The 26,665-nt window shown below is 52.1% G+C and overlaps 1 protein-coding gene and 2 gene segments (V, D, J or C); all 3 read right to left on the bottom strand.

Moving 5' to 3' along the window:
* The window catches only part of LOC117885520, a 297,171-nt gene that overhangs the window by 116,536 nt on the left and 153,970 nt on the right, over nt 1–26,665 (bottom strand). The gene's annotated exons all lie outside the window — the stretch shown is intronic.
* On the bottom strand, nt 2,459–3,936 carry LOC117885739. The segment is given in 2 exon segments: nt 2,459–3,586; nt 3,680–3,936. Coding segments are annotated over 2 exon segments (501 nt in total).
* LOC117885738 lies at nt 9,317–10,137 on the bottom strand. The segment is given in 2 exon segments: nt 9,317–9,891; nt 9,985–10,137. Coding segments are annotated over 2 exon segments (492 nt in total).

Genomic DNA, 26,665 nt, shown 5'->3' with positions numbered 1-26,665 from the left:
TGAGGAAACCGCTTCCCCTTTTTGTGCCAGGCCCTGCTCTGCTCTGTGTCACTGTGCCTGGCGCAGTAATAGGCGGCGGTGTCTGCAGCTGTCAGCGAGCGGAGCTGCAGGGAGACCTGGTTCTTGGCGGTGTCTGCAGAGACGGTGGTTCGGCTTTGGAGGGATCGGGCGTAGTTTGTGGCCCCGCCATGTGGATAAATCCCTACAACCCACTCCAGCCTTCCTCCAAGAGGCTGCCGGAACCAGTCCCAGCCGTAGCTGCTGTCAGTGATGGATACACCCGAGACAGCGCAGGTCAGGGTGAGGGTCTCTCCAGGTTTCACTGCTCCCGGGCCCGACTGGACCAGCTGCACCTGAGAGAGGACACCTGGGGAAAGGGAAAGAAAGCGAGCACAGAATTAGCCATTGAACGCATCTATGGAGCTGCCTGTAATCCCCGCCCACACACACACAGACCACTCCCCACTCACAGGTGAGGGTGGAGAACAGGGAAAGGAAAAGCAACAGAGATTTCATTCTGGTTTTCATGCAATGAGGGAAACTCCCCAGTGGGCAGGACTGGGCAGTTCGTGTCTGGGGAGAGACTGAGGGTCCTAGAACCAGGGGTTGGTATTTAACAGGAACCCCTGGGCAGGGATTTGCATGCAGGTTCAGACAGAGGGTATAAATTAAAAGGGAGATCTTTAGCTAGGCAGCGCTAGCTCCTGGATGAAGGAGTCACACAGACCCTTCATGTCTTGGGGTGTAACTCAAAGCATGTGGAGGGCCACAGGAGTCTTTCATAGGGAATCAATGGGCTTTGCATCGGGCACCCAACTGGGGTTTGTGGGACCTTCCAGCAGGGCTGCTGCAGAAAGCCCTGGGCATGCTGAGAAATATGAACAGCAGAGAGGAGAGGCCCAGACGAGTGAGACTCTCCTGGGAGTGCCGGGTGGGGAAGGCACCACAGCTGTGGGGAGAGAAAGGCCGAGCTGAGGCACCAGAGAGTGAGAAACAGCTTCAGTGAACTGGGCCTGGCGAGAAGACGCAGCGCCTGGGCTTTGTCAGAACAAAGGCTGTGACGACAGGGGCACTGGGGAGCGTCTCAACCACAGGCAGGGCACAAAACTCAGCCTCTGACTGGAGGGTGGTTGGAAGGAGAAGAGGTAGACGTTAGAGATCATGGGAATATAGTATTTGGGCCTGTTTGTTAACCTGAGATAGAACTTTGGGTTTTGTTGGCCCATTTCACTTTTGATATTCTTACATCCTTACGGTGGGGACAAAGACCAAAGACATTGTGTGTTGGGTCTGCCCACGGCCAGGTGGGGTTTATTGCACAACGAGAAAAGATAAGGAATAGAGTTAGTGTTGCTGGGTATGGTGGGAGTTTAATATCCGAGCGTACTCGGAAGGCTGCCCGACTTCTCTCCCAAGCCGAGGTCGAGCAACCAGTTGGGAGGGGGGAGGGGGTGGGGGGCAGGTATCACGGAGTCCCCGGGCGATGCTCGGGAACTGGTCCCTATGACGCCAGTCAGGACTCTGGGGAAATCTCCTCTCTCGGAGCAGACAGTCTTCAGGGCAAGAAGCTCACACGGCTTCCACCCTCCTGGGTCTGACCTTGCAGCATTCAGCATATGCCCCTCCGTGCGCAGGGCCAGCTCCAGGCACCAGGCACCCAAGCACATGCTTGGGGCGGCACCTGGTAAGGGGCGGTGGGGGGGCGCTCGGCGGGGGGGCGGCGCTGGCGGGCGGCACTCTGGGGGGGGGGTTCCGGTGGCGCTCGGTGGGGGGGCGGTGCGGCGCTCAGCAGGGGGGCTCGGGGGCGGCGCTTTTTTTTGCTGCTTGGGGCACAAAAAGCTAGAGCCGGCCCTGTCCGTGCGCTTCCCACAGCGAGTCCGCCCAGGCGGGGCCCTGGGGAAGCCAGAGGGTCCTGCACCCCAACTTCGCAGTTAGACGTGACTCTTAGCCAGCCATTAAAACAGAGGTTTATTAAATGACAGGAACACGGTCTAAAACAGAGCTTGTAGGTACAGAGAACAGGACCCCTCAGCCGGGTCCATTTTGAGGGGCAGTGAACCAGACAACCATGTCTGCACTCACTCCATGTCCCCAGCCAGCCCCAAACTGACTCCCCCTCCAGCCCCTCCTCCTCTGGGCTTTGTCTCTTTCCCGGGTCAGGAGGTCATCTGATCTCTTTGTTCTCCAACACCTTCAGTTGGCATCTTTGCAGAGGAGGCGCCCAGGCCATTAGTTGCCAGGAGACAGAGTGCCGGCCATTCTCTGTGCAGACAGTATCACAAGGGCCTTCTTGGGCTCTGGAACAATTATACACCCTGATCCCCCCCCAGATATCTATGAAATGCATAGGGGAAACTGAGGCACACACACAGTATTCAGAGAAAACATTAAGAACATTCCCACTTCATCACAGCAGGTACAAGAAACACTAAAAGCAAAAGAAACAGTGACCCTGGTGAAAACACAACCTCACTCCCTACCCATCCCATGGGGTACAAAGAGATGGTGCGAAAGCCCCCAGACTCAGGACCCTCCAGAAGGAACATGACCATACATTGTAAGGGGTGGGAGCAGGGGTGTGCACTACAAGTAGAAATAAGCCTGCTAAGAAAGTGGAGGGGGACAGGGAACAGCTCTGCTGGGGTTCAGAGCTATGGCTTTTGCTTGCTTGGTAACCCAAGAAACATGGCATTGCCTGCACTATGGACTCTGGCCTTCTCCCTTCGGTCTGGTGAAGGGAAGCCCTGACACTAGGGGTGTGTGTGTGTGATGCTGCCCCCTACTGGAAGACTTGAAAGTTGCTTGGTCCTGTTTGGATGTGTGGTGGTCTTGTCCTGTGCTGAAGACAAAGAGCTATCTTACAAACCACAAACCAAGCACACTGACTCACATGGCCCCAGGCAAACAGTCCCCCCAGGCACTGACACTAGGTCCCTGAGTGATTTTGTTTCACTCTGTATTTCCACAACATTTTCCCTGCCTGTTCCTATGAGCATTTCAATGTAAACAAATCGCTGTGTTTGGTTGGTGAGTTTGACGTGAGTCCTGTGGCAGCTCCAAGGTAAATCATGTGCAGAGGGACTGGGTGGCTTCTGGGGGCATTTTCAGAAATAGATGTTTGTATGTTTCACAGTCTCTCTACCTCATGTCTCTCTACCTCTCTCTCTCTCTGAGGGGCTCAATGGTCCCTGTAACTCTGGCCTCACTCGGCTGCTTAGAAACCGCTTCCCCTTTTTGTACCAGTCCCTGCTTTGCTCTGTGTCACTGTGGGGCTCTCTGGCGCAGTAATAGGTGGCGGTGTCTGCAGCTGTCAGCGAGCGGAGCTGCAGGGAGACCTGGTTCTTGGACGTGTCTCCAGAGATGGTGGCTCGGCCTTGGAGAGACGAGGCGTAGCCTGTATCCCCGTTATATGGGTACACATACCCCATCCACTCCATCCCCTTTCTGGGGGGCTGCCGGTTCCAGTGCCAAACGGAATTCTGAGCAGAGATGGAGACCCCGGAGACAGCGCAGGTCAGGGTGAGGGTCTCTCCGGGCTTCACCGCCCCCGGGCCGGACTGGACCAGCTGCACCTGGGAGAGGACGCCTGGGGTAAGCAAAGCAGAGCAAAGAGAGAATTAGCAGCCGAACAAATCTACAGATCTGTCCCTAATTCCCCCGCTGTCCCATAGACACTCACCGGAGAGGGCAGAGAACAGGGAAAGGAAAAGCAACAGAGATATCATTCTACTTTTCATGCAATGAGGGATATTCCCCAGCAGGCAGGACTGGGCAGTTCTGTGTCTGGGGAGAGACTGAGGCTCCTAGAACCAGGGGTTTGTGTTTATACAGGAACCCCCCGGGGCAGGGATTTGCATGCGGGTTCCCAGGGCGGGTATAAGAGATGCCAGGGAGTGTGTCAACGCTCAGTATATGGCGATGTCCCCTAAGGGACAAGTGTCCCCTTTACACCCCAGAGAGACCGTGCGCTCAGCTCAGCACATGTAATGGCAGGAGATGGCTGGGAGGGGAGGGAAGAGGGTGCCAAGGTCAGGGCCGTGGGCTGGGACCCAGGAGAACTCGCGGGACAGAGATTTATCTGCTGGTTTCGCAGAATGGGGCGAACTAGCAGGGAGACCCCTAGCCAGGCAGGGCTGTCTGGTGGGTGACAGAGTCACATGCCCCTTCATGTTTTAGGGTGTGACGCAAAGCCCAGTGAAACCACGGGCCTTCCCTCCACTGGAGCAGGGGCTGCTACCGAATGTGCTGGGCAACTAAAATAAAAAACAGAATCCAGGTACAGCCAGTGTCAGCACGAAAGAGACTCCTGGGAACGTGGGACGGGGAAGCAGCCGTAGCTGCAGGGAGGGAAAGGCTGGTTTTAGGCACTAGCGAGTGGCACAGCGTTGGTGAAAGGGGAGGGAACAGGGCGTGGAGAGAAGAGGCAACTTCTGGACCTTGTGAGAACCAGGCTAGTGAGGGCCGGGCCACAGGAGTGAGATGGACCCTGGGGAAATGTAGCCCCTCTTTGTGCAGAATAGAGGGGTGGGTAATTCCTGCTTTGTAGCAGAGGGAAGGAGATGTGGTGCGTGTGTGTGTGTGTGTGCGTGTGTCTGTCCTGTCCCAGCTGCAGGGAATGAGTCCTGATCTGTGTTTGTCTTAGCAGGGCACAGGGAGAAGACTGTTCCCTCCCTCCCCTCCCACTCCTGGGAACATCTGAGGGGGGAGGATCACAGCTGCAGTGGGAGGGAGAGGCTGGTTTCAGGCACCAGACAGCTTTATCGAAAGGGGTGGAACTGGGCATGGAGAGAAGATGCCTCTTCCGGCGTGTCTCAGCCTGAGAGCTGGGGCTGCAGCAGCCCTGAAGGGAGACGCACAATAGAGGGGGATGGAACAGTTTAGTTTGTAGGTGTCAGTCCATCTCAAGTGAGACGTGGCCAGTGTGTGTGTGTCGCTCTTGTTCCCTACAATGCGAATGGTAAATTCCAGCACCAGAGAGGCCTGAATGTCCGTGTAGAATGAGCGGCTTCCTGGATGGCGAATTCGCCCGGGTTGGGGGTGACATCGCCTCACTGTGGTCCCGCGCCCGCAACGCCACGCGCCGACTGGGGAAGCGACTGGGCTGCCGCTGGGAGTGGAGCGAGGAACGGCAGGAGCTAGGAGTCCCGGTGCCACGGATTGGGACGGACGGCAACACCAACATCACCCCCGGAGCCAGAGGCGTGCTGGAGAGGTCTCTGTCCATGCGCTCTACGTGGATACCCTGAAGAAGAAGGCGGACCAGGGTAAGGCCTTCGAGGTGACCAGCAAGTGGGACTCCAGCAACCACTTTCTCCCCGCGGACAGCTTCACCCGATTCGCCGACTGGCGGTTCATACACCACGCCCGACTGAATTGCGTCCCTCTCAATGGAGCCGTCTGCCACGGGAACCGGGACAAGCACTGCAGGAAATGCGGGTACGTCATGGAGACCTTGCCTCACGTCCTGTGCAGCTGCAAGCCCCACGCCAGAGCCTGGCAGCTGCGCCACAACGCTGTCCAGGACCGCCTAGTGAAGGCCATCGCCCTGCACCTGGGAGAGATCGCCGTCAACCGCGCCGTCCCCGGCACCGACAGCCCGCTGCGCCCGGACATCGTCATCGCGGACCAGGATCGGAAAAAGATCATCCTCGTTGACGTGACAATCCTGTTCGAGAATAGGACCCCGGCCTTCCACGAAGCCCGAGCCCGCAAACTCGAAAAGTACGCCCCCCTGGCTGACACCCTGCGGGCTAAGGGCTATGAGGTGTACACCGACACTCTGATTGTCGGGGCCCTGGGCTCCTGGGACCCCTGTAATGAGCACGTACTGAGGACCTGTGGGGTAGGCCGTCGCTACGCGCGGCTCATGCAACGTCTAATGGTCTCGGACACAATCCGATGGTCCCGAGACATCTATACAGAGCACATCACCGGCCACCGCCAATACCGAGAGTGAGCTGGCGTGACTTCGCGCACCCACAATGAGGAAGAGACCTAAAGACTTCCTCTGTTGGACCCTGAACCCTGAACCCACCGAACCAAACTGAACTCCACCATATGAGGGTCATCTTATCCTCATTACCCGGACCGCTTATTTATACCTATGATTGCCTGTAATTCCTGTAGGAGTGATGTACCCTCACTGCTTGCTGTACCTTGATTCATCCATCTTATACCCCCCCATTGGGGATATTGCAGACTGTATGTGTTATGTACTATCCAATATCAAAATACTAATATCCCCCTATACTCTGTATGTTACTCCCGATGACTAATAATTGAAGTTTCAACACTCTGTATCATCTATTTTTAAACATTTTCTAATAAAATTTTAAATCTGCTTTCCCCAATGCTGTGTCTACACTACAGCCTTCAGTTGAGGCGAGGGAAGTTACGCCGACGATCATGAACCTGTGCATGTTCGCACGACGCTCCCTGTGTGGGCGGAGCTTGACCACAGTTGGTGCTGGAGCATCAACAGAGAGCAGTGCACCGTGGGTAGCTATCCCATGGTGCAACTCTGCCACCTTCTGCCGCTAAGAGTGGGGAATGGGGAACGGATTGCAGACTGCAGTGCATCATGGGTGCTGGCTCACATTCCCATGATGCATATTTTCTGTCCCATCATTCCATGGGCTTCGAGTAGTTTGGCGCCATTTTTCAACAGCCCCTGTGAACTGGGCACCCGCCAGCTCTGTGTGAAATCATGGATCCAGCCCCGCTCTCCAGCCTGGGGATAAGGGTTATGAACACAGGGGGGGCTGATCACGCAGTATTTCATGAGCTACGAATGTGAACAGGAATTATTGTATTAGCCCCCCCCCGCCCTGCTTTACTCTCTGTCACTAGCACAGTAACACGTGGGAGCAGAGCTGCCGGGAGAACTGCTTTGTAACCACACACTGAGGAAATGCAGCAACTAAGTTTTAGGTGCTTTTGGATAGAAAAACTGCTTGTGGGTGTGTGTGTGAGAGGGAAACTGCTGCCCCCTACTGGACAGAATGAGTCTCACACAGACCTAGGCAAAGAGATGACACAGGAGTCCCAAGTGACTTTTGTGTTACTGTATTGCCAGGAACCTTTCTGTGCCTGTTTCTAGAATAATTTTAAAGTCACAAATGTAACCCTTCTGCCAGGTGGAGCCGGCAGCAGCCAGGGCCGGGTTCAAGATCTAGGGGTTCCTCTCCATCGATCCAACACAGAACCTGCTCGAGCCCCACCCAGTAACCTGGGAAATATAGACATCGCCCCTGGGCACCTCTGAGAGGCAATACTTACCCTCCCGCAAGCACGGAGTCTGAGTGTTGAAAAGAAACTTTTAATAATGGGGGGAGGAAGTAACTTGGTGTTAATTTGGGAAAACACCACAAACAGGGTTCATAAACATAAACCTTGAGTAAAAGACCCACCTCCAAGTAAATTGGGCAGTGTCCTTTTCCCCCAGGTTCTTACGTCCAGTAACCCAAAAGTCCCCTTCACGTGCCCGACCCTTCTCTACCCCCAACTCACAGGTGCTATCCTGGGTCAGTGCAGACCCAGAGTCCAGAGGTGCATTTGCAGAATTCACCTCCCACCTTGGGTGCGGCGTTAAGAGGCAACTTACTCACTCATCACACCTGTCCAGTGCCACACTGCTGGCCACTTATCACACCTCTCTGCCACTGCCCTGCTGGCCGCTTATCACACTTCTCTGCCACTGCCTTGCTGGCCACGCCTCTCCACTGCCGCCCTGCTGGCCACTTATCACACCTCTCTGCCACTGCCCTGCTGGCCACGCCTCTCCACTGCCACCTGCTGGCCACTTATTGCACCTCTCTGCCACTGCCTTGCTGGCCACGCCTCTCCACTGCCACCTGCTGGCCACTTATCACACCTCTCTGCCACTGCCTTGCTGGCCACGCCTCTCCACTGCCGCCCTGCTGGGCGCTTATCACACCTCTCTGCCACTGCCCTGCTGGCCACGCCTGTCCACTGCCACCCTGCTGGCCGCTTATCACACCTCTCTGCCACTGCCCTGCTGGCCACGCCTCTCCACTGCCGCCCTGCTGGCCGCTTATCACACCTCTCTGCCACTGCCCTGCTGGCCACGCCTCTCCACTGCCGCCCTGCTGGCCGCTTATCACACCTCTCTGCCACTGCCTTGCTGGCCGCGCCTCTCCACTGCCACCTGCTGGCGCTTATCACACCTCTCTGCCACTGCCCTGCTGGCCACGCCTGTCCACTGCCACCCTGCTGGCCGCTTATCACACCTCTCTGCCACTGCCCTGCTGGCCACGCCTCTCCACTGCCGCCCTGCTGGCTGCTTATCACACTTCTCTGCCACTGCCCTGCTGGCCGCTTATCACACCACTCTGCCACTGCCCTCCTGGCCACGCCTCTCCACTGCCGCCCTGCTGGCCGCTTATCACACCTCTCTGCCACTGCCCTCCTGGCCACGCCTCTCCACTGCCGCCCTGCTGGCCGCTTATCACACCTTTCTGCCACTGCCCTCCTGGCCACGCCTCTTCGCTGCCACCCTGCTGGCCGCTTATCACACCTCTCTGCCACTGCCCTGCTGGCCACGCCTCTCTGCCACTGCCCTGCCGGCCGCTTATCACACCTCTCTGCCACTGCCTTGCTGGCCATGCCTCTCCACTGCCGCCCTGCTGGCTGCTCACACCTCTCTGCCACTGCCCTGCTGGCCATGCCTCTCCACTGCCGCCCTGCTGGCTGCTCACACATCTCTCCACTGCCGCCCGGCTGGTCACTTATCACCAGCTACCTGCTCATCAGTCCTTTAGTGATTTCAGCTCTGGGCAGAAACACAATCTCACCCCCACTGATTTCAGCTTTCCGTGAGCCATTTCACACAACAAAAGCAGCTCCTAATGAAACCAGTTAGCTCTATTCTTTGACCAGTGGGGAAAAACCGGTTGAAATAGTCTTACGGAGAACCCTGGCTAAGACAGTACAGCCCCCATGACTGGGGAAATAGAAATCTTCCCTCTTACTTTCACAGGGTTCAGCCATTCGAGTCCTTGTTTTCCCAAGGTTATTGTAACGGAGGGTGGCCCCCTCCTTTGGGAGAGATTCAGCACAGTTCTTTGCTGGGTGCCCACAGTAATTACAAACATTGGTAACCATATGTCACCACCCCTACATTCAGCACTGACATCATCTGTGATCCAGCACCAGCCAAGTGTATTCCAATGAGCATCAGCTGAATATCTAGCAAATCTAAGCAAAGCAGGAGCAAATTGTATTTATATAAACACCCCCGGTCTCTTCCCCCCTCCCAGCTCGCTGTCAGAGAAGCATTCGTTCATTCAGACCCTGAGTGCACAAATGTCACATTTCTCAGTAAGTTTGCAAAGCTTCCCGTGGCCGCGGAAAGGTAAATAGTGTCCGGAGAAAGTGGGTGGCAGCTGGAGGCATTTTAACTGATATCTATTAGTATGCGGGTTGTTCATAGTCAATCTACTGTGTGTGTCTTTATCTCTGAGGGCTCAGCTATCCCTGCTTCTCTGGCCTCACTCGGCTGCTTAGAACCAACTTCCCCTTTTTGTGACAGTCCCGCTTTGCTCTGTGTCACTGTGTGTCTGGCACAGTAATAGGTGGCCGTGTCTGCAGCTGTCAGCGAGCGGAGCTGCAGGGAGAACTGGTTCTTGGCGGTGTCTCCAGAGATGGTGATTCGGCCTTGGAGAGACGGGGCATAGTTTGTACCCCCACCACTATACATGTACACATACCCCATCCACTCCAGCCCTTTCCCGGGACCCTGCCGGACCCAGTCCCAGACGTAGTTGCTATCAGTGATGGATACACCCGAGACAGCGCAGGTCAGTGTGAGGGTCTCTCCGGGCTTCACCACTCCCAGGCCCGACTGGACCAGCTGCACCTGAGAGAGGACACCTGGGAAAAGAAAAACAGAGCAAGGAATTAATTAATCACAGAATGAACCTATGGCTCTGTCCCGGATTCCCCCGCTCCCACATAGACACTTACAGGTGGGGACAGAGATCAGAGAAAGGAAAAGCCACAGAGATTTCATTCTCATTGTCGTAAAATGAGGGAAACTCCCCAGCGGGCAGGACCGGGCAGTTCTGTGTCTGGGGAGAGACTGAGGCTCCTAGAACCAAGGGTTTGTATTTAACAGGAACCCCCGGGGCAGGGATTTGCATGCAGGTTCCCCAGGGCGGGTATAAGAGATGACGGGGGCGGGGGGTGATCGGTCAGTATATGGCGATGTCCCCTCAGGGACAGGTGTCCCCTTTACACCACACACACTGTGCGCTTGTTATGCAGACAAAACTACACAGGATCGTTTCAGGGGGCAAGACAAAGATGCCACATTTATTATGATAACACAATTTGATTTATGACCAATAACTAAAACCTAATACCTATCCACACACACACACATCCACACACACATCCACACACATATCCACACACACACACATCCGCACACACACATCCATCAGATGTTCTGCAGCTGCTGGATAGTTACCAGTCCTGAACGTAACTTGAGTCCGTGGCCTGATTTTGCAGCTTGGGTTCGTAACTCGTGGTGGTAACTGGCCAGGAAAGCCGGGCACAAGGAAGGGCTGGGTCTGCCCTCCCATGTTGGCAGCAGATCGTTACCCTTCCAAGTCTCCCATCTCACCCATCTTTTTAGTAGGCTTTAGTTTGAATCCAGAGTCTATAGGCAGGGCCAGCTCCAGGGTTTTTCCGCCCCAAGGAGCAAAAAAAAAGCCGCGATCGCGATCTGCAGCAGTTCAGCGGCAGCTCTACTCCCGAGAGGGACTGAGGGAGCCGCCGCCGAATTGCCGCCGAAGAGCCGGACGTGCCGCCCCTCTCGGTTGGCTGCCCCAAGCACCTGCTTGCTGTGCTGGTGCCTGGAGCCGGCCCTGTCTATAGGTTTTGCTGTGTCACACTGCCTCCGGGTTCGGTGTGATCACCCGTCAATTGCAGACATGACTTTCAGCCTGGGACCTGGCTTTGATCTTCCTTCTATTGTACCTTTGTTCTTTTCTTTTTAGGGTGGACTCTTCTTACTTTGTTAGGGCTCTTGTCTGCATTTTCAGCCGTTGGGGTTTGAACTCCATTTCATCAGGACAGGCTGGGGCTGGAGGTTGATTTCATCATTCATACATACCTCATTCACACATCTAAACTAAACTAATAAGATTACAGTAGGGTTTTGCAAAAATGAAGGTTGCAGCAAGCCCTTACAAAATGAAGTGAGCGTTTTAAAATGGAGTTTGAATTACAATATGGCAAACAGTGATCAGACGTTACAATGTAGGGAAGTGTAGAGAATGGCAAACAATGAACAGAAGTTACAATACTGAAACAGTGCAAGTCTCAGGGCTGGTCCACATTAACCCCCCACTTCGAACTAAGATACGCAACTTCAGCTACGTGAATAACATAGCTGAAGTCCAAGTATCTTAGTTCGAACTTACCGCGGGTCCACACGTGGCAGGCAGGGTCCCCCGTCGACTCCGCATACTCCTCTCGCGGAGCAGGATTACCGGCGTCGACGGCGAGCACTTCCGGGATCAATCCCAGAAGATCGATTGCTTACCGCCGGACCCATAGGTAAGTATAGACGTACCCTCAGTGATTTAAGCAGGAATTGGATTGACAGTGAAACTTACAAGGGCAACCGGCTGAATGCTGTGGCTCTTATCAAGCATCTTAATTGTCAATTAGCCAGTTATCAGGGTGACCGGTTTTATGAATGAATGTTGTTTCATTCATAAAACTTCACTTATGAAGTTACATTAATAAAGTGAACAATTACAAACAATTTCATTCACAAGTTCTACACGCTCAGCTCGGCGCCCATGTATTGACAAGTGATGACCGTGTGAGGATAGGAGGGAGGGTCTGGAGGACACTCGCCAAGGCTGATGCTCAGGAGAACCCCCTTGGCCAGGCATTTATTTGCATGCGGGTTTCATCCAGTGAGTATAAACTACCCATGAGATCTCTAGCTAGGCCGGGCTGTCTGGTGGGTAGGAGATTCACAGCCCCCTTCATTAGGGTGTGCCCCACAGGCCCGGGAAGCCATTGGGGTTCTCTCCATTGGAGCCGTGGCTACTGCAGACTGTGCTGAGCAAACGGAATCAGTACAAGGCACGTACAGCCTCTGCCAATAGAAACAAAGCTCCTGGGAACATCTAAGGGGGGAGGAGTCGCAGCTGCAGGGGGCGGGAGAGGCTAGTTTCAGAGACCAGAGACTGAGAAACAGCTCTAGTTAAAAGGGAGGAACTGAGCATGGAGAGAAGATGCCTCTTCTGGGGTGTCTCAGCCTGAGAGTGGGGGCTACAGCAGCCCTGAAGGGAGACGCACAATGGAGGGGGATGGAACAGTTTAGTTTGTAGGTGTCAGTCCATCTCGAGTGTGAAGTGGCCAATGTGTGTGTGTCGCTCTTGTTCCCTACAATGCGAATGGTAAATTCCAGCACCAGAGAGGCCTGAATGTCGGTGTAGAATCCGCTTTCCCCAAGGCTCTGTCTGTACTACAGAGTTCAGTCGCGATCCCAAACGGCAATAATTGCATCGCTTGTGCATGTTCACACAACGCTCCCTGCATGGGCGGAGCACGGCCACGGTTGGTGCTCGAGCAGTGACAGAGAGAGCAGTGCACCCTGGGTAGCTATCCCACCGTGCAACTTGGTATGTCCTGCTGCCAGGAGTTGTGGGAATGGAGAATGGATCGCAGTGCATCATGGGTGCAGGCTCACTGTCCCATGATGCAGTTTTTTTCTATCCATCATTCCCTGGGCTTCCCACTACATTTGGTGCCCCTTTTTCAACAGCCCCTGTAAACTGGGCACCCGCCATCTCTGCCTGAAATCATGGATCCAGCCCCGCTCTCCAGCCTGGGGATAAGGGTTATGAACACAGGAGGGGCTGATCACGCAGTATTTCATGAGCTGCAAATGTGAACAGGAATTACTGTATTAGCCTCCCCCACCCCCACTTTACTCTCTCACACTAGCACAGTAATATGTGGGAGCAGAACTGCGGGGAGAACTGGTTTTGTAACCACACACTGGGGAAATGCAGCACCTAAGTTTTTGGTGCTTTCATATAGAAGAGTGGTTCTCAACCAATTTACCATTGTGGGCTGCATACGCAGCTCTCTGCGTGTAATGTGAGCTGCATCCACACAATATATACGCTACCTGTATGGCCCTGAGGATGTCATGGGCCGCAGCTGTGTGCTGATTGGGCAGGAAGTGGCCCGCGGTCTGCGGCTTGAGAACCACTGGTGCAGAAGAACAGCTTGTGGTGGGTGTGAGAGAGGAAGACTGCTGCCCCCTACTGGACAGAATGAGACTTCTTTGTGTGTGTGTATTTGTGCTACTCTTTACGGGGAAATAGGTTTTGTAATGACCCAACCACTCCCAGTCTTTATTCAGGCCTAATTTGATGGTGTGCAGTTTGCAAATTAATTCCAGTTCTGCAGTTTCACCTTGGAGTCTGTTTTTGAAGTTTTTGGTTGAAGAATTGCCACGTTTAGGTCTATTATTGAGTGTCCAGGGAGATTGAAGTGCTTTCCTACTGGTTTTTGAATGTTATAATTCCTGATGTCAGATTTGTGTCCATTTATTCTTTTGCACAGAGACTGTCCGGTTTGGCCAATGGACATGGCAGAGGGGCAACAGACTCCAACGTGAAACTGCAGAACTGGAATTAATTTGCAAACTGGACACCAACAAATTAAGCCTGAATAAGGACTGGGAGTGGATGGGTCATTACAAAACCTAATTTCCCCCATACTAATTTCCCCCTACTGTTACACCTTCTTGCCAACTGTCTGTAATGAGCCACTCTCATTACCACTTCAAAAGTGATTTTTCCTCCCTTGGTATCCTGCTGTTAATTGTATTGTCTCGTTAGACTGGCCTCCCACTTGGTAAGGCAATTCCCATCTTTTCATGTGCTGTGTTTTTATACCTGCTCCTGTATTTTCCATTCCATGCATCTGATGAAGTGGGTAATATCCCACGAAAGCTGATGCCCAAATAAATGTGTTAGTCTCTAAGGTGTCACGGGGACTCCTCGTTGTTTTTATTAGTATGTAGGTTATTCATATTCAATCTACTGTGTATCTTTATCTCTGAGGGGCTCAGCTATCCCTCTTTTCTGGCCTCATGAGGCTGCTTAGAAACCGCTTCCCCTTTTTATACGAGTCCCTGCTCTGGTCTTTGTCACTGTGTGCCTGGCGCAGTAATAGGCGGTGGTGTCTGCAGCTGTCAGCGAGCGGAGCTGCAGGGAGACCTGGTTCTTGGCGGTGTCTGCAGAGATGGTGACTCGGCCCTGGAGAGATGGGGCAGAGCCTGTCTCCCCGCTGTTATACGGGTACACATACCCCATCCACTCCAGCCCTTTCCCGGGGGGCTGCCGGATCCAGTTCCAACTGTAGCTGAAGTCATTGATGGGTACACCAGAGACAGCACAGGTCAGTGTGAAGGTCTCTCCGGGATTCACTATTCCCGGGCCCGACTGCACCAGCCGCACCTGAGACAGGACACCTGGGAAAAGGAAAACAAAGTAAGGAAAGAATTGACCACTGAATGAATCTATGGTTCAGTCCCTGATTCCCCCACTGTGCCATAGACACTCACAGGTGGGGGCGGAGAGCAGGGAAAGGAAAAGCAACAGAGATTTCATTCTTGTTTTCATGGAAGGAGGGAAACGTCCCCAGTGGTCAGGAACAGGGCCTGTTCTGTGTCTAGGGAGGGACTGAAGTGCTTATAATCAGGGGGTTTGTTTTTAAACAGCAACGCCCTGGGGAGGGATTTGCATGCGGGTTGTACCCAGTGGATATAAGGCGACAGGGAGCCGTGTAGGTAGGGAGTATTGGTTGGTGGAGTGGAGTATTGCTGGTGTAGATATGTGGGCATGTCTTCATCATGTCTGGGCTGGGCTGGGGAGGTCACCGAACCTTATGACACACTTTCCACTCAGTGTAATGTGCCTTAGGAAAGAGGTTAACTGGCTCTGTGAATTCCAACTTCCAACAGTGGCTGCTGAGAAATGCATTGGGCATCTCCGAGAAACATAACCAGTGCACAGAAGCAGTCAATAGAAATGAGCTGTCAAGGGGGATGAGCAAAGGGGAAGGTGATTCCTCTGTATAATACTGATTAATCAATATCTTGCATTGCAGATATATCCAACGGGGAAAGCGGTGCAGTGTGGAGAGACACTAGGCATTCGGTAGCGGATACAGACAAACAGGGGCAGCGAGGGAGGAGGAAATGGAGGCACAAAGGGACGAGGCAGGTTTGGGTTTTATGCGATGAAGAACTTTGCACTCAGGGAGTCCTAAGAGTAACCTGGAAGGGAAAGTAGCAGCTTGTAGTTACTGTCACTTTTGAGTTAATAGCTTCATATTATATTTAGCCCAGAAGGGACCATTTGCACCAGCTAATCTGACCTCCTGCACGGCACAAGCCAATGGATTTCCCCCAGTGATTACTGGATGTTTGTCAACGCGCCAGCAGTGCATGTTCACAGGTAATTCCTGCCCCCTGCCAGAGAAGATGAGAATTGCTGTCTGTGCATGTAGATAGATGTGTTTGAATGCTTGTGTTTTTCACTGATGGTCCCTGCTGAGAGGGAAGAGTTCAGTTCTGTGTGTTTGTGAAACATGCTCTCTCTTTCTCTCTGTGTGCCGCCCCCTAATGGAGATAGTGAGGTCTTCTCACTTTGTGTCTGTTTATACCTTTGTGTACAGAACACACACCAACACACACTGCGTGTTGACTTTTTCTTACTCCATATCCATTACATCTTTCCTTGTCTGTGCCATTACCTCATTTTATTTCTGTTTCACATAATTCCCGTGGCACGTCGGATTATGCAGACCCACATTTTGACTGAATTTGTATATCACAACAGAATTTTGGGGCAGTGTATTGTGGGACATTAGGGAGACCTTGCTCTGGATAGGGCATGCGGTAGAAGGAAATTACCTAAAGTCTGTTTAGTTTAATAATTTTTTATATATATTTTGTTCATATTTGATTCACTTTCAGTGAGTCTATAAGTGAATCTGTGAGATTGTGAGTGTGTGTGTGAATTTGGCAAATGGTGTTTACATTCACTTTACTGTGGAGGGGATGATCGCTGTGGGTGAGTTTGTTTTCATGTGACTGTATCTGTCACAGCGAGGATCCAACACTCCAATTAAAACTGGTCTCACTGCAATGCATAGAATCCTCTTCCCCCTTTTTTGGACCTAGACAATTAAATAACATTAGAAATCTTCTCCAAAGGGCATTAGAGTTCCACTTATTTTGATTCTGGATTGTCCTCTTTCTTCCTATCAAGATAAAGAATCATTTTATGTCTGCTGTCCAAAACCATCCTTTGATTTTTTTCATTATACCCTTCCCCAACCATAACCCTAACCATAACCCTGCATTTATTTCTAACCTTACCCTTAATCCTAACTCTATCCTCTAGAGTTACTGATGTCTGTTTTTTGCCAGTGTATCCCAGCCACTCCAACCTTGCTAGATCCATGACCAATGGAAACAGCCACTAAGGACTGTAGACCTGGATAAATCAGACACATCACAGATCAGTGTGAGGTTCTCCCCACAAGAACATAAGAACGACCAGACTGGGTCGGACCAAAGGTCCATGTATCCCAGTGTCCTGTCTCCCGACAGTGGCCAATGCCAGGTGCCCCAGAGAGAATGAACAGAACAGGGAATGACCAAGTGATCCATCCCCTGTCACCTGTTCCCAGTTTCTGCAAACAGAGGCCAGGGATGCCATCCCTGCCCATCCTAATAGCCATTTATGGATCCATTCTACATGAATGTATCTGCATTCGCTTTCCCCCTGTAAATATATTTTATGTCCAGCCACAGTCGGAGAATGGGCTTTCAAATGGTCCTTATTGTGTGTATGGAAACCGCTTCCTGTTTTTGTACCAGTCCCTGCTCTGCTCTGTGTCACTGTGTCTCTGGCGCAGTAATAGGTGGCGGTGTCTGCAGCTGTCAGCGAGCGGAGCTGCAGGGAGACCTGGTTCTTGGCAGTGTCTGCAGAGACGGTGGATCGGACTTGGAGGGACGGAGTGTAGGCTGTGCTCCCATCATATGGATAAATCCCTCCCACCCACTCCAGCCCTGTTCCGGGAGGTTGCTGGAACCAGTCCCAGCTGTAGCTGCTGTTAGTGATGGATACACCAGAGACAGCGCAGGTCAGGGTGAGGGTCTCTCCGGGCTTCACTGCTCCCGGGCCGGACTGGACCAGCTACACCTGGGAGTGGACACCTGGGAAAAGCAAAGGCAGAGCAAAGAGAGAATTAGCCATGGAAATAATGTATGGTTCTGCCCCGAATTTCCCCACATGTCCCATAGACACTCACAGGCGAAGGTGGAGAGCAGGGAAAGGAAAAGCCACAGAGATTTCATTCTCATTTTCATGCAATGAGGGAAACTCCCCAGAGGCCAGGACCGGGCAGGTCTGTGTTTTGGGAGGGACTGAAGCTCCTCGAATCAGGAGTTCGTTTTTAAACAGCAAGGCCCTGGGGAGGGATTTGCATGCGGGTTGCACCCAGTGGGTATAAGGTGACAGGGAGCCGTGTAGGTTGGGAGTGTCGGCTCGGCTGGTGGAGTGGACAGTAACACGTCTTCATCACGTCTTGGCTGGGATGGGGGAGGGGGGTCACTGAACTGTGTGACAGCCTTTCCACTCAGTGTGATGTGCCTTACAACAGGGCTCAACTGAGTCTGTGAATCCCAACCTCCAACAGGGCTACTGAGAAATGCATTGGGCATCTCCGAGAAACATAAACAGTGCACAGAAGCCAGGGCCGGCCCTAGGCACCAGCGTTCCAAGCATGTGCTTGGGACACCACTTTTCAAGGGGCAGCACTCCTTTTTTGTTGTTGTTGTTGTTGTTGTTGCTTGTGGCGGGAAAAACCTGGAGCCGGCCCTGAGAGTGACACGGTAAAAGGTCAATTCACCATCTCCAGAGATGACCCCAACAGCCTGTTGTACCTGCAGATGAGCAACCTGAAGCCCAAGGACATCGCCCGGTATCACAGTGCGAGACACACACACACAGGGGAATCCCGACAGGGCTCATACAAAAACCCGAGCGGCCGAACCGCCCTTCTCCCATGCGCCGCGCGGGGCAGCACTTCCACAAACAATCCAGCCCTGGGCACAGGAACGGGAGCTACAGACAGTGTGAATAAAAATCAGTCACTAGGCTTCAGAGCTCAATATCCATCTATGATCATGTGTCCATAAAACTGGGAAAAAGAAGAACAGGAGTACTTGTGGCACCTTAGAGACTAACAAATTTATTAGAGCATAAGCTTTCGTGGACTACAGACCACTTCTTCGGATGCATATAGAATGGAACATATATTGAGGAGATATATATACACACATACAGAGAGCATAAACAGGTGGGAGTTGTCTTACCAACAAGATCTCTATCAAGCATTCTTAAAACTACAATACCCACCTGCTGAAGTGACCCGACCTCTGATCCAGTGGCAGTGTCGGGATTAGCCCCCGTCGGACAGCAGGCAATTCTCCAGCGCGCTCCTCACCCATGTCAGTGAATGATCTGGGGAACGTCAGGCTCATTTGAAAGGAGGGAAAGGAGCAGAACGCGCTCCGAAGCAGCAGCCCAGCTCCTAGTAAGACTGAACTACAGAGCGTGCCCAGGAAAGCCCAGGGCTGTCTCAGGAGATAACTGTCCCCTGTTGAGGGCTCTCGCTCAGCCTCCGACCGCGGCTGCACAACCCCGCAGCCTTCCTTCAAGAGACCCAGGCATGACACCGGGGCAGCAAAGCAGGTGGTGATTTAAGCCTCTGGAAATGTCCCTCTCTAGTCTGTATTTCCCCTCCGCACATATCCCAGGCGCACGAGTTACTCAGGCGCTCTAGTGGCCCATAGGGCGTTTCAGCTCCTCTGTCTCAATAAGAAATTCAGGCAGATACACCCGGCTCCAGCAGATTCCGATGCAGTCGTTGCCCAATGCTGCATCAGTACCGCACCCAGTCAAAAAACCCAAACCAAAACAACAACAAACATTGCAAAGGGGTGGGTGGCAACATTTCTGACTGACCCAGAGTCCATCGGTCTTTGTCCGGGGCCAGTGACAGTAGCTTCAGAGAGTGGCGCCAGGCTGCCCCCGAGTGGAACATTGTGGAATATCCCGCTCAGAGGGGAAGTTTCTTCCTAACCCCCCCCGAGTTACCGCTGGGTTCGCGCTCCAAGGAAGCCTTTGAACCAAGTGACTCATGGAGAGTGTCATAAAATATCTTGGGTTCACCCCATTTTCATCTACCTGGAGAGAATTTCTATTGGTGTGTCCCTGTGGGTACCAGGGAACATCCTGTGTGGCTGGGGAAGGTGGTGGCGTTTTGGGAATATGGAAAAGGAGTTTGAATGGGCCAGAGGGTTTGTAAAGGTCTTGAAGCTCCTACCTCCCTTTGAATCCAGTGCGAGTTAAGCCATTGAATAACGTTAAAAATCTAGTCCTAGTTGCTTTAGAGTTCTACTTATTTTGACTCCATATTGTCGACTTTCCTCCTAGCAAGATAAAGAATCACTTTAACTCTGCTGTCCAAAACCATCCAACACTCCAATTAAAACTGGTCTCACTGCAATGCATAGAATCCTCTTCCCCCTTTTTGGACCTAGGCGATTAAATAACGATTAGAAATCTTCTCCAAAGGGCATAAGAGTTCCACTTATTTTGATCCTGTATTGTCCTCTTTCTTCCTATCAAGATAAAGAATCATTTTATGTCTGCTGTCCAAAACCATCCTTTTATTTTTTCATTATACCCTTCTGCTAACCATAACCCTAACCTAACCCTACATTTATTTGTAGCCCTACTCCTAATCCTAACTCTGTCTCGCGCTCTAGTCCCAATCCTAATTTGAATTAGAATCCTGACCTCACCCGAACCATAAACCTATATCAGGGGGTAGCCGTGTTAGTCTGTATCTACAAAAACAACAAGGAGTCTGGTGGCACCTTAAAGACTAACAGATTTATTTGGGCATAAGCTTTCGTGAGTAAAAACCTCACTTCTTCGGATGCATAGTGTGAAAGTTACAGATGCAGGCATTATATACTGACACATGGAGAGCAGGGAGTTTCCTCGCAAGTGGAGAACCAGTGTTGACAGGGCCAATTCAATCAGGGTGGATGTAGTCCACTCCCAATAATAGATGAGGAGGTGTCAATTCCAGGAGAGGAAAAGCTGCTTCTGTAATGGGCCAGCCACTCCCAGTGTCTATTCAAGCCCAGATTAAGAGTGTTGAATTTGCAAATGAATTTTAGTTCTGCTGTTTCTCTTTGAAGTCTGTTTCTGAAGTTTTTTTGTTCAATGACAGTGACTTTTAAATCTGTAATAGAATGACCCCAGGGAGATTGAAGTGTTCACTTACTGGCTTATGTATGTTACATACATGTATGGTAACATACATAAGCTCCTTGTTGTTTTCATAAACCTATAGTTATCCGCTAACCGCAATTCTGAATTATTTTTCAACCTAAGCTTAATCCCTTTCACTTAACACATAAGATATATGCTTTCCCTGTCTCTCCTCTAAATTCTCACCTAACGGGCAGCCAGGAGGAGGAAGAGAAACCCTGAGACTGTTCCATCCGAGTGTTGATGCACTCAGGAATCAGCAATTCGGCCCCTGCACAGCTCGCTCTGAGTTGCTGCAATTCCGAGGCCGGTGGGATTTTGTACCAGGAGGATAAATATGACTTCCGGTGCCTCCGTTTTTGTGAGTGTCTCCCCCGGATTGTTGGTGCTGAATTTGAATTCTGATAATTCCAGATCCACGTGTCCCTTTGAGACCCTCCCCGTGGGTTAGCAGCCAGAGCGGTTCTACCCACAGTGAGTTGATGGAAGGACGGTCTGGGACATGTGTAATGGCTGGAAGTAACATCCTGTGAAAAGGACTGGCCTGTCGCCAGCCGAGTTGGGAGATAATTAGGTTTGGCAGATTTTGGGTTCTTAAAAATAATTTGGCAGCCAACATTTATGTTTCTTTGAAAACATTTTTTGATTTTTATATAGTTACACAGAATTATAAATTTTAAGCTTTTTATTTACTTTGTCAATTTCTATTATTAAGGATGAAAATATATATTTTGGGGGTGTTTGATTAAATCCACATTAACCGCCTTTTACCAGTAAAAATCTGATGCTGCCTCGCCTACAAATAATGAAAGTTGTGAGTCATTCAATGCCCTGCGTGTCTGCCTGGAAACTGCTACCCGCTTTTCTACCAGTTCCTGCTTTGCTCTGTGTCACTGTGTGTGTTTCTGGCGCAGTAATACGTGGCGGTGTCTGCAGCTGTCAGCGAGCGGAGCTGCAGGGAGAACTGGTTCTTGGCGGTGTCTGCAGAGATGGTGACTCGGCCCTGGAGAGACGGGGCAGAGCCTGTGGTCCCGGCCTGAGGATACACATATCCCATCCACTCCAGCCCTTTCCCGGGAGGCTGCCGGACCCAATCCCAGCTGTAGCCGCTGCTGCTAATGGAGAACCCGGAGACAGCGCAGCTCAGGGTGAGGGGCTCTCCGGGCTTCACCACGCCCGGGCCGGACTCGACCAGCTGCACCTGAGAGAGGACACCTGGGAAAATAAAATGGAGTGTTAAAGCCCCGATTCTTCTGCTATGGAATGGGTCATTTCTCCCAAATCTCCCCTGGGAACTCACCCGGGGCAGCGGCCAGTGACAGCACGAGGACGAGTAAAGATTTCATGCTGGTCTTCAAGTGAAACGCAAACCAATGAAGATGCGAGTCAGGCCCTGAGCAGGCGGGTCCCGGTGAGAACCCAGGCGCTGCTCTTTAAACGGGGAACAGGGGCCTGAGATTTGCATAAAACACCCCAACCTCCCCCGCCCCTCTTGAAAAGGAGCTGGAACAAGGAGCGATCTCCAGCGCCCATTGGCCAGTCTCCCCTCATTAGCTGTGCGCCAGGCTGGGGATGAGCAGAGCATTAGCGAGCGCCTCCTAATCACTGCCCGGGTTCCAGCTGTCCGGGGTCTGAGACTGGCGCCCATCTCTGTGGGATCTTGGCACTGGGCGTTTGGGAGTGTAAAGTGGGGTTGTTTTGAACTCGAATGAAGGCGATAACAGAGGGTTTGTTTGAGCAGGGAGGGCTCAGCCTCTTTCCCCCCTGCTCACATTTAAATGTCCCTGTAAACCCTCAGGAATCCTGGAAATGACCGGACAGGACACAAGGAAATTGTGAGGTTTTCCCCAACACAGAGTGTGGGGAAAAGCTTTCCGGGAGGCTGGAGCTCTGTGTGGGGGATGGGAGAGTCAGACCCCCCTCTTCCTGTCTGGGATTGTAAAATAAACATCGCAGCAGGGCACAGAAACAATAAAGAGAATGGATGTCCCGATGCTGAGACTCTCCTCGGAGTATCTAACGAAAGAGGAAAGGCCGGTTTTAGGAGCACGGCCTCACAAAGATCTTTGGGGAAAGGGGAGGGAACCGAGCCTGAGAGTAGAAGATGCAGTTTCTGGGCTGGGGTTGCAGTGGCAGGAATGAGGAACGCATGGGAAATGGAACGCTTTGTGTGGGGGCTTTTTAAACAGACACACAACACACAGTCAACCTGTGGAACTCCTTGCCAGAGGGGGCTGTGAAGGCAAAATATATAACTAGGTTCAAAAAAGAACTAGAGGAGGATAGGTCTATGTCACAGAGTGTGGGGGGAAACAAGGCCCTGCACCCCCGGCTTCCTGCGATTCACCATGACTCTCAGCCAGCCAGTAACACAGAAGGTTTATTTAGATGACAGGAACACAGTCCAAGACAGGTCTTGCAGGTACAGACAACAGGACCCCCTCAGTTAGATCCATCTTGGGGGGCGGGCAGGGAGGCCAGAGCCCCGTTGGGAGGCCAGAGGCCCATCTGGGCTCCCCTCCATTTTCCCAGCCAGCTCCGAACTGACTCACCCTCCAGCCCCTCCTCCTCTGGGCTTTGTTCCTTTCCTGGGCCAGGGGGTCACCTGATCTCTTTGGTCTCCAACACCTTTAGCTATCCCCTTGCTGGGGTGAAGGGCCCCGGCCATTAGTTGCCAGGAGACAGAGTGTCAGCCATTTATGTGCACTGGCCCTTTGCTCAACAATCTCATCCCCATAGGGGAAACTGAGGCATTCACACAGTATTCAGAGGAAACATTAAGAACATTCCCACTTCGTCACATCTCCCCCCCCTTCGAGACCGAACTGAGCGGGGTCACTTTAGCCAGTGACCTGGGGAAGTTCGACCCCACCAACGTTCCCATGGATGCCCCATCATCTCTCCCATTCCTTGGTGGGAGTTACACCAGGCCCTTCCAGTTTCAGGCCCTCCCGTGGGTTTGTTGTACTTGATGGTGCTTGCAGGCTGAATGTGGGAAGGTTTATGAGGCCTGTGCCCTTTTGCCACCCCAATACCCCTGGGGTTCACACTGGGATGGGGTCTTCTCCCAGCGTTCCGGTCTGGAGGGCTGTGATTCGGGGTCTCTTGGTTAAAAGCCCCCTTTTGACCTTGGCCACCCTCTGGAAAGGCTCCTCTATGATGGGTAAGGGTCCTAAAGCCATTTTCCCCTTGTCCAAGGCCTTCCCCACCCTCTGGCAGGGGTCACATGATTGGCAGTACTGTCGGACAGTAACAAAGACCCCAGGCCAGTAAAAGCTCCGTAGCAGCCTCTGCTGGGTACGCCAGGTTCCCTGGTGCCCTGAGAGAGGAATGTCATGGGCCCGGCACAGCAGCTGGCGGCGATACTTCTGGGGTACCACCAGCTGCCTCCTGATCCCCCATGACCCCTTTTCCCTGGGGGGAGCCCATTCTCGGTACAGGAACCCCTTCTCCCACAGGAACCTTTTCTGGCCACCTCGTCCCATGGTCTGTACCGCATTGAGGTTGGCCAGGTCCCTTATCTTCCGCTAGGAGGGATCTTTCTGCAGCTCGGCCTGGAACTCAGCAGCTGGGACAGGGATGGCCACCTGCTCTCTCTCGCCGGATGGGTCTGAAGCCGCAGCCTCCCTGAGCCCAGGGGCGGCTCCAGGCACCAGCACTCCAAGCGCATGCTTGGGGCAGCAAGCCACGGGGGGGGGGTGGCCTGCCGGTCGCTGTGTGGGTGGCAGTCAGGGAGCCTTCGGCAGCATGCCTGCGGGAGGTCCGCCGGTCCCGCGGCTTCGGTGTACCCACCACCGAAAGCCTCCTGACTGCCGTGCTTGGGGCGGCAAAATACATAGAGATGTCCCTGGTGAGTTCACTGTGTGTGTCTCTTTCTCTGCAGGGCTCCACTATCCCTGTAACTGGGGCCTCCCTGGGCTGTTTGGAAACCGCTTCCCCTTTTTGTGCCAGTCCCTGCTCTGCTCTGTGTCACTGTGTCTCCGGCGCAGTAATAGGTGGCGGTGTCTGCAGCTGTCAGCGAGCGGAGCTGCAGGGAGAACTGGTTCTTGGCGGTGTCTGCAGAGATGGTGATTCGGGCTTGGAGAGACGGGGCATAGCCTGTCTCCCCGCTGTTATATGGGTACACATACCCCATCCACTCCAGTCCTTTCCCAGGGGGCTGCCGGATCCAGTGCCAGTCGTAATACTGAGTAGTGATGGAGAATCCGGAGACAGCGCAGGTCAGTGTGAGGGTCTCTCCAGGTTTTACCACTCCTGGGCCGGACTGGACCAGCTGCACCTGACAGAGGACACCTGGGAAAAGGGAAAGAAAGCAAGAAAGGCATTAGCCACAGAGAGACTCCTCAGATCTGTCACCAGTTCCCCCCACTGACCCATGGACACTCACAGGTGGGGGCGGAGAACAGGGAAAGGAAAAGCAACAGAAATTTCATTCTCGTTTTCATGTAATGAGGGGAACTCCCCAGCAGGCAGGACCGGGCAGTTCTGCGTCTGTGGAGAGACTGGGGCTCCTAGAACCAGGGGTTGGTATTTAACCAGCAACACTGTGAGTAGGGATTTGCATGTGGGTTGCACCCAGCGGGTATAAGGCGACAAGGAGCCGTGTAGGTTGGGAGTATTGGCTGGTGGAGTGGACAGTAACACGTCTTCATCAGGTCTGGGCTGGTCTGGGGAGGTCACTGAACCTTATGACGCACTTTCCACTCAGTGTAATGTGCCTTACGACAGGGCTTAACTGGACCTGTGAATCCCAACCTCCAACAGTGGCTGCTGAGAAATGCATTGGGCATCTCCGAGAAACATAACCAGTGCACAGAAGCAGTCAATAGAAATGAGCTGTCAGGGGGGATGAGCAAAGGGGAAGGTGATTCCTCTGTGTAATATGGATTAGTTAATAAGTGACATTGCAGATATATCCAACGGGGAAAGTGGTGCAGGTGTGGAGAGATGAAGGGTTAAAATCCATGTGCAGCTTAGGTAATAACTTGGTATATGAATTGTGCCAGCTCTTTTCCAGGCCCAAAGTCCAGAGTTTGGTCAAGAGACCAGAGGCCTAGCGAACAGTGATTAGCTTGGAAAAAGCAGAATAACCAAAAGATAACCTTGCTTTTGCTAAGATAAGCCTGGTCAGCAAAATTGCCAGATGTTGGAGCAATAACTGAATAATTGTGTCTTAGTCAGAGTTGCAGACTGACCAAAGAAGCCCTGTGTCTGTTGTGTTAGTTTCTTTTGTAGGGAGATGTTCTTCCCACATCTCCAATCCTGAGTTTATGAGAGGTTGGAACATGTTAGTATAAGATATGGCCTCCTCCCACCTCCCTTTCCCAGGGACCAATGCCTGCCTTAAGACACAAAGGAGATGATCTTTATTGCTATATACTTTCACTATTTCTTTGCTTTAACCCCTAGGAATGTATCTGTTGGACAATCAGAGGAGTTGCTTCATTCCTATGGATCCCAAATCAGAATTCAACATATATATATATTATACTAATACATTTATCAAAGTATTAATTAAATGTTAACTTGTTAACTTGAGACCATGGGCGGAGACATTATGTAACCTTTTAACCATTGGCTACTGTGCTATTTGTCTTGCTGCAAAACCTATCAGGGGTTGTAGAACTACCTACCCCGTCACTTTCCCCCACCCATGGAAAATCCATATATTCCATTGTAATCAACTGATTGACAGTGTCTCTGAGCCTAATAAGCCAGGTGACACTCCGTCAGCGCTGTACATAATAAACTCCTAGGCTTGATCTCTACATGGTGTGAAATGATGTTAGTTCACTGGGCATTCGGTAGCGGATACAGACAAACAGGGGCAGTGGTTGAGGAGGAAATGGAGACACAAAGGAACGAGGCAGGTTTGGGGTTTTATGCGATGAAGAACTTTGCATTCAGGGAGTCCTAAGAGTAACCTGGAAGGGAAAAAGAAGAACAGGAGTACTTGTGGCACCTTAGAGACTAACAAATTTATTAGAGCATAAGCTTTCGTGGACTACAGACCACTTCTTTGGATGCATACAGAGTGGAATAAATATTGAGGAGATATATATACACATACAGAGAGCATGAACAGGTGGGAGTTGTCTTACCAACTCTGAGAGGCCAATTAAGTAAGAGGGAAAAAGAACTTTTGAAGTGATAATCAAGCTAGCCCAGTACAGACAGGTTGATAAGAAGTGTGAGAATACTTACAAGGGGAGATAGAGTCAATGTTTGTAATGGCTCAGCCATTC

The sequence above is a fragment of the Trachemys scripta genome, chromosome 12 (assembly GCF_013100865.1).
Source record: "Trachemys scripta elegans isolate TJP31775 chromosome 12, CAS_Tse_1.0, whole genome shotgun sequence".
Taxonomy (NCBI): domain Eukaryota; kingdom Metazoa; phylum Chordata; order Testudines; family Emydidae; genus Trachemys; species Trachemys scripta.
Note: the sequence above shows the minus strand (reverse complement) of the source record. Positions and strands in the feature narration are given on the sequence as shown.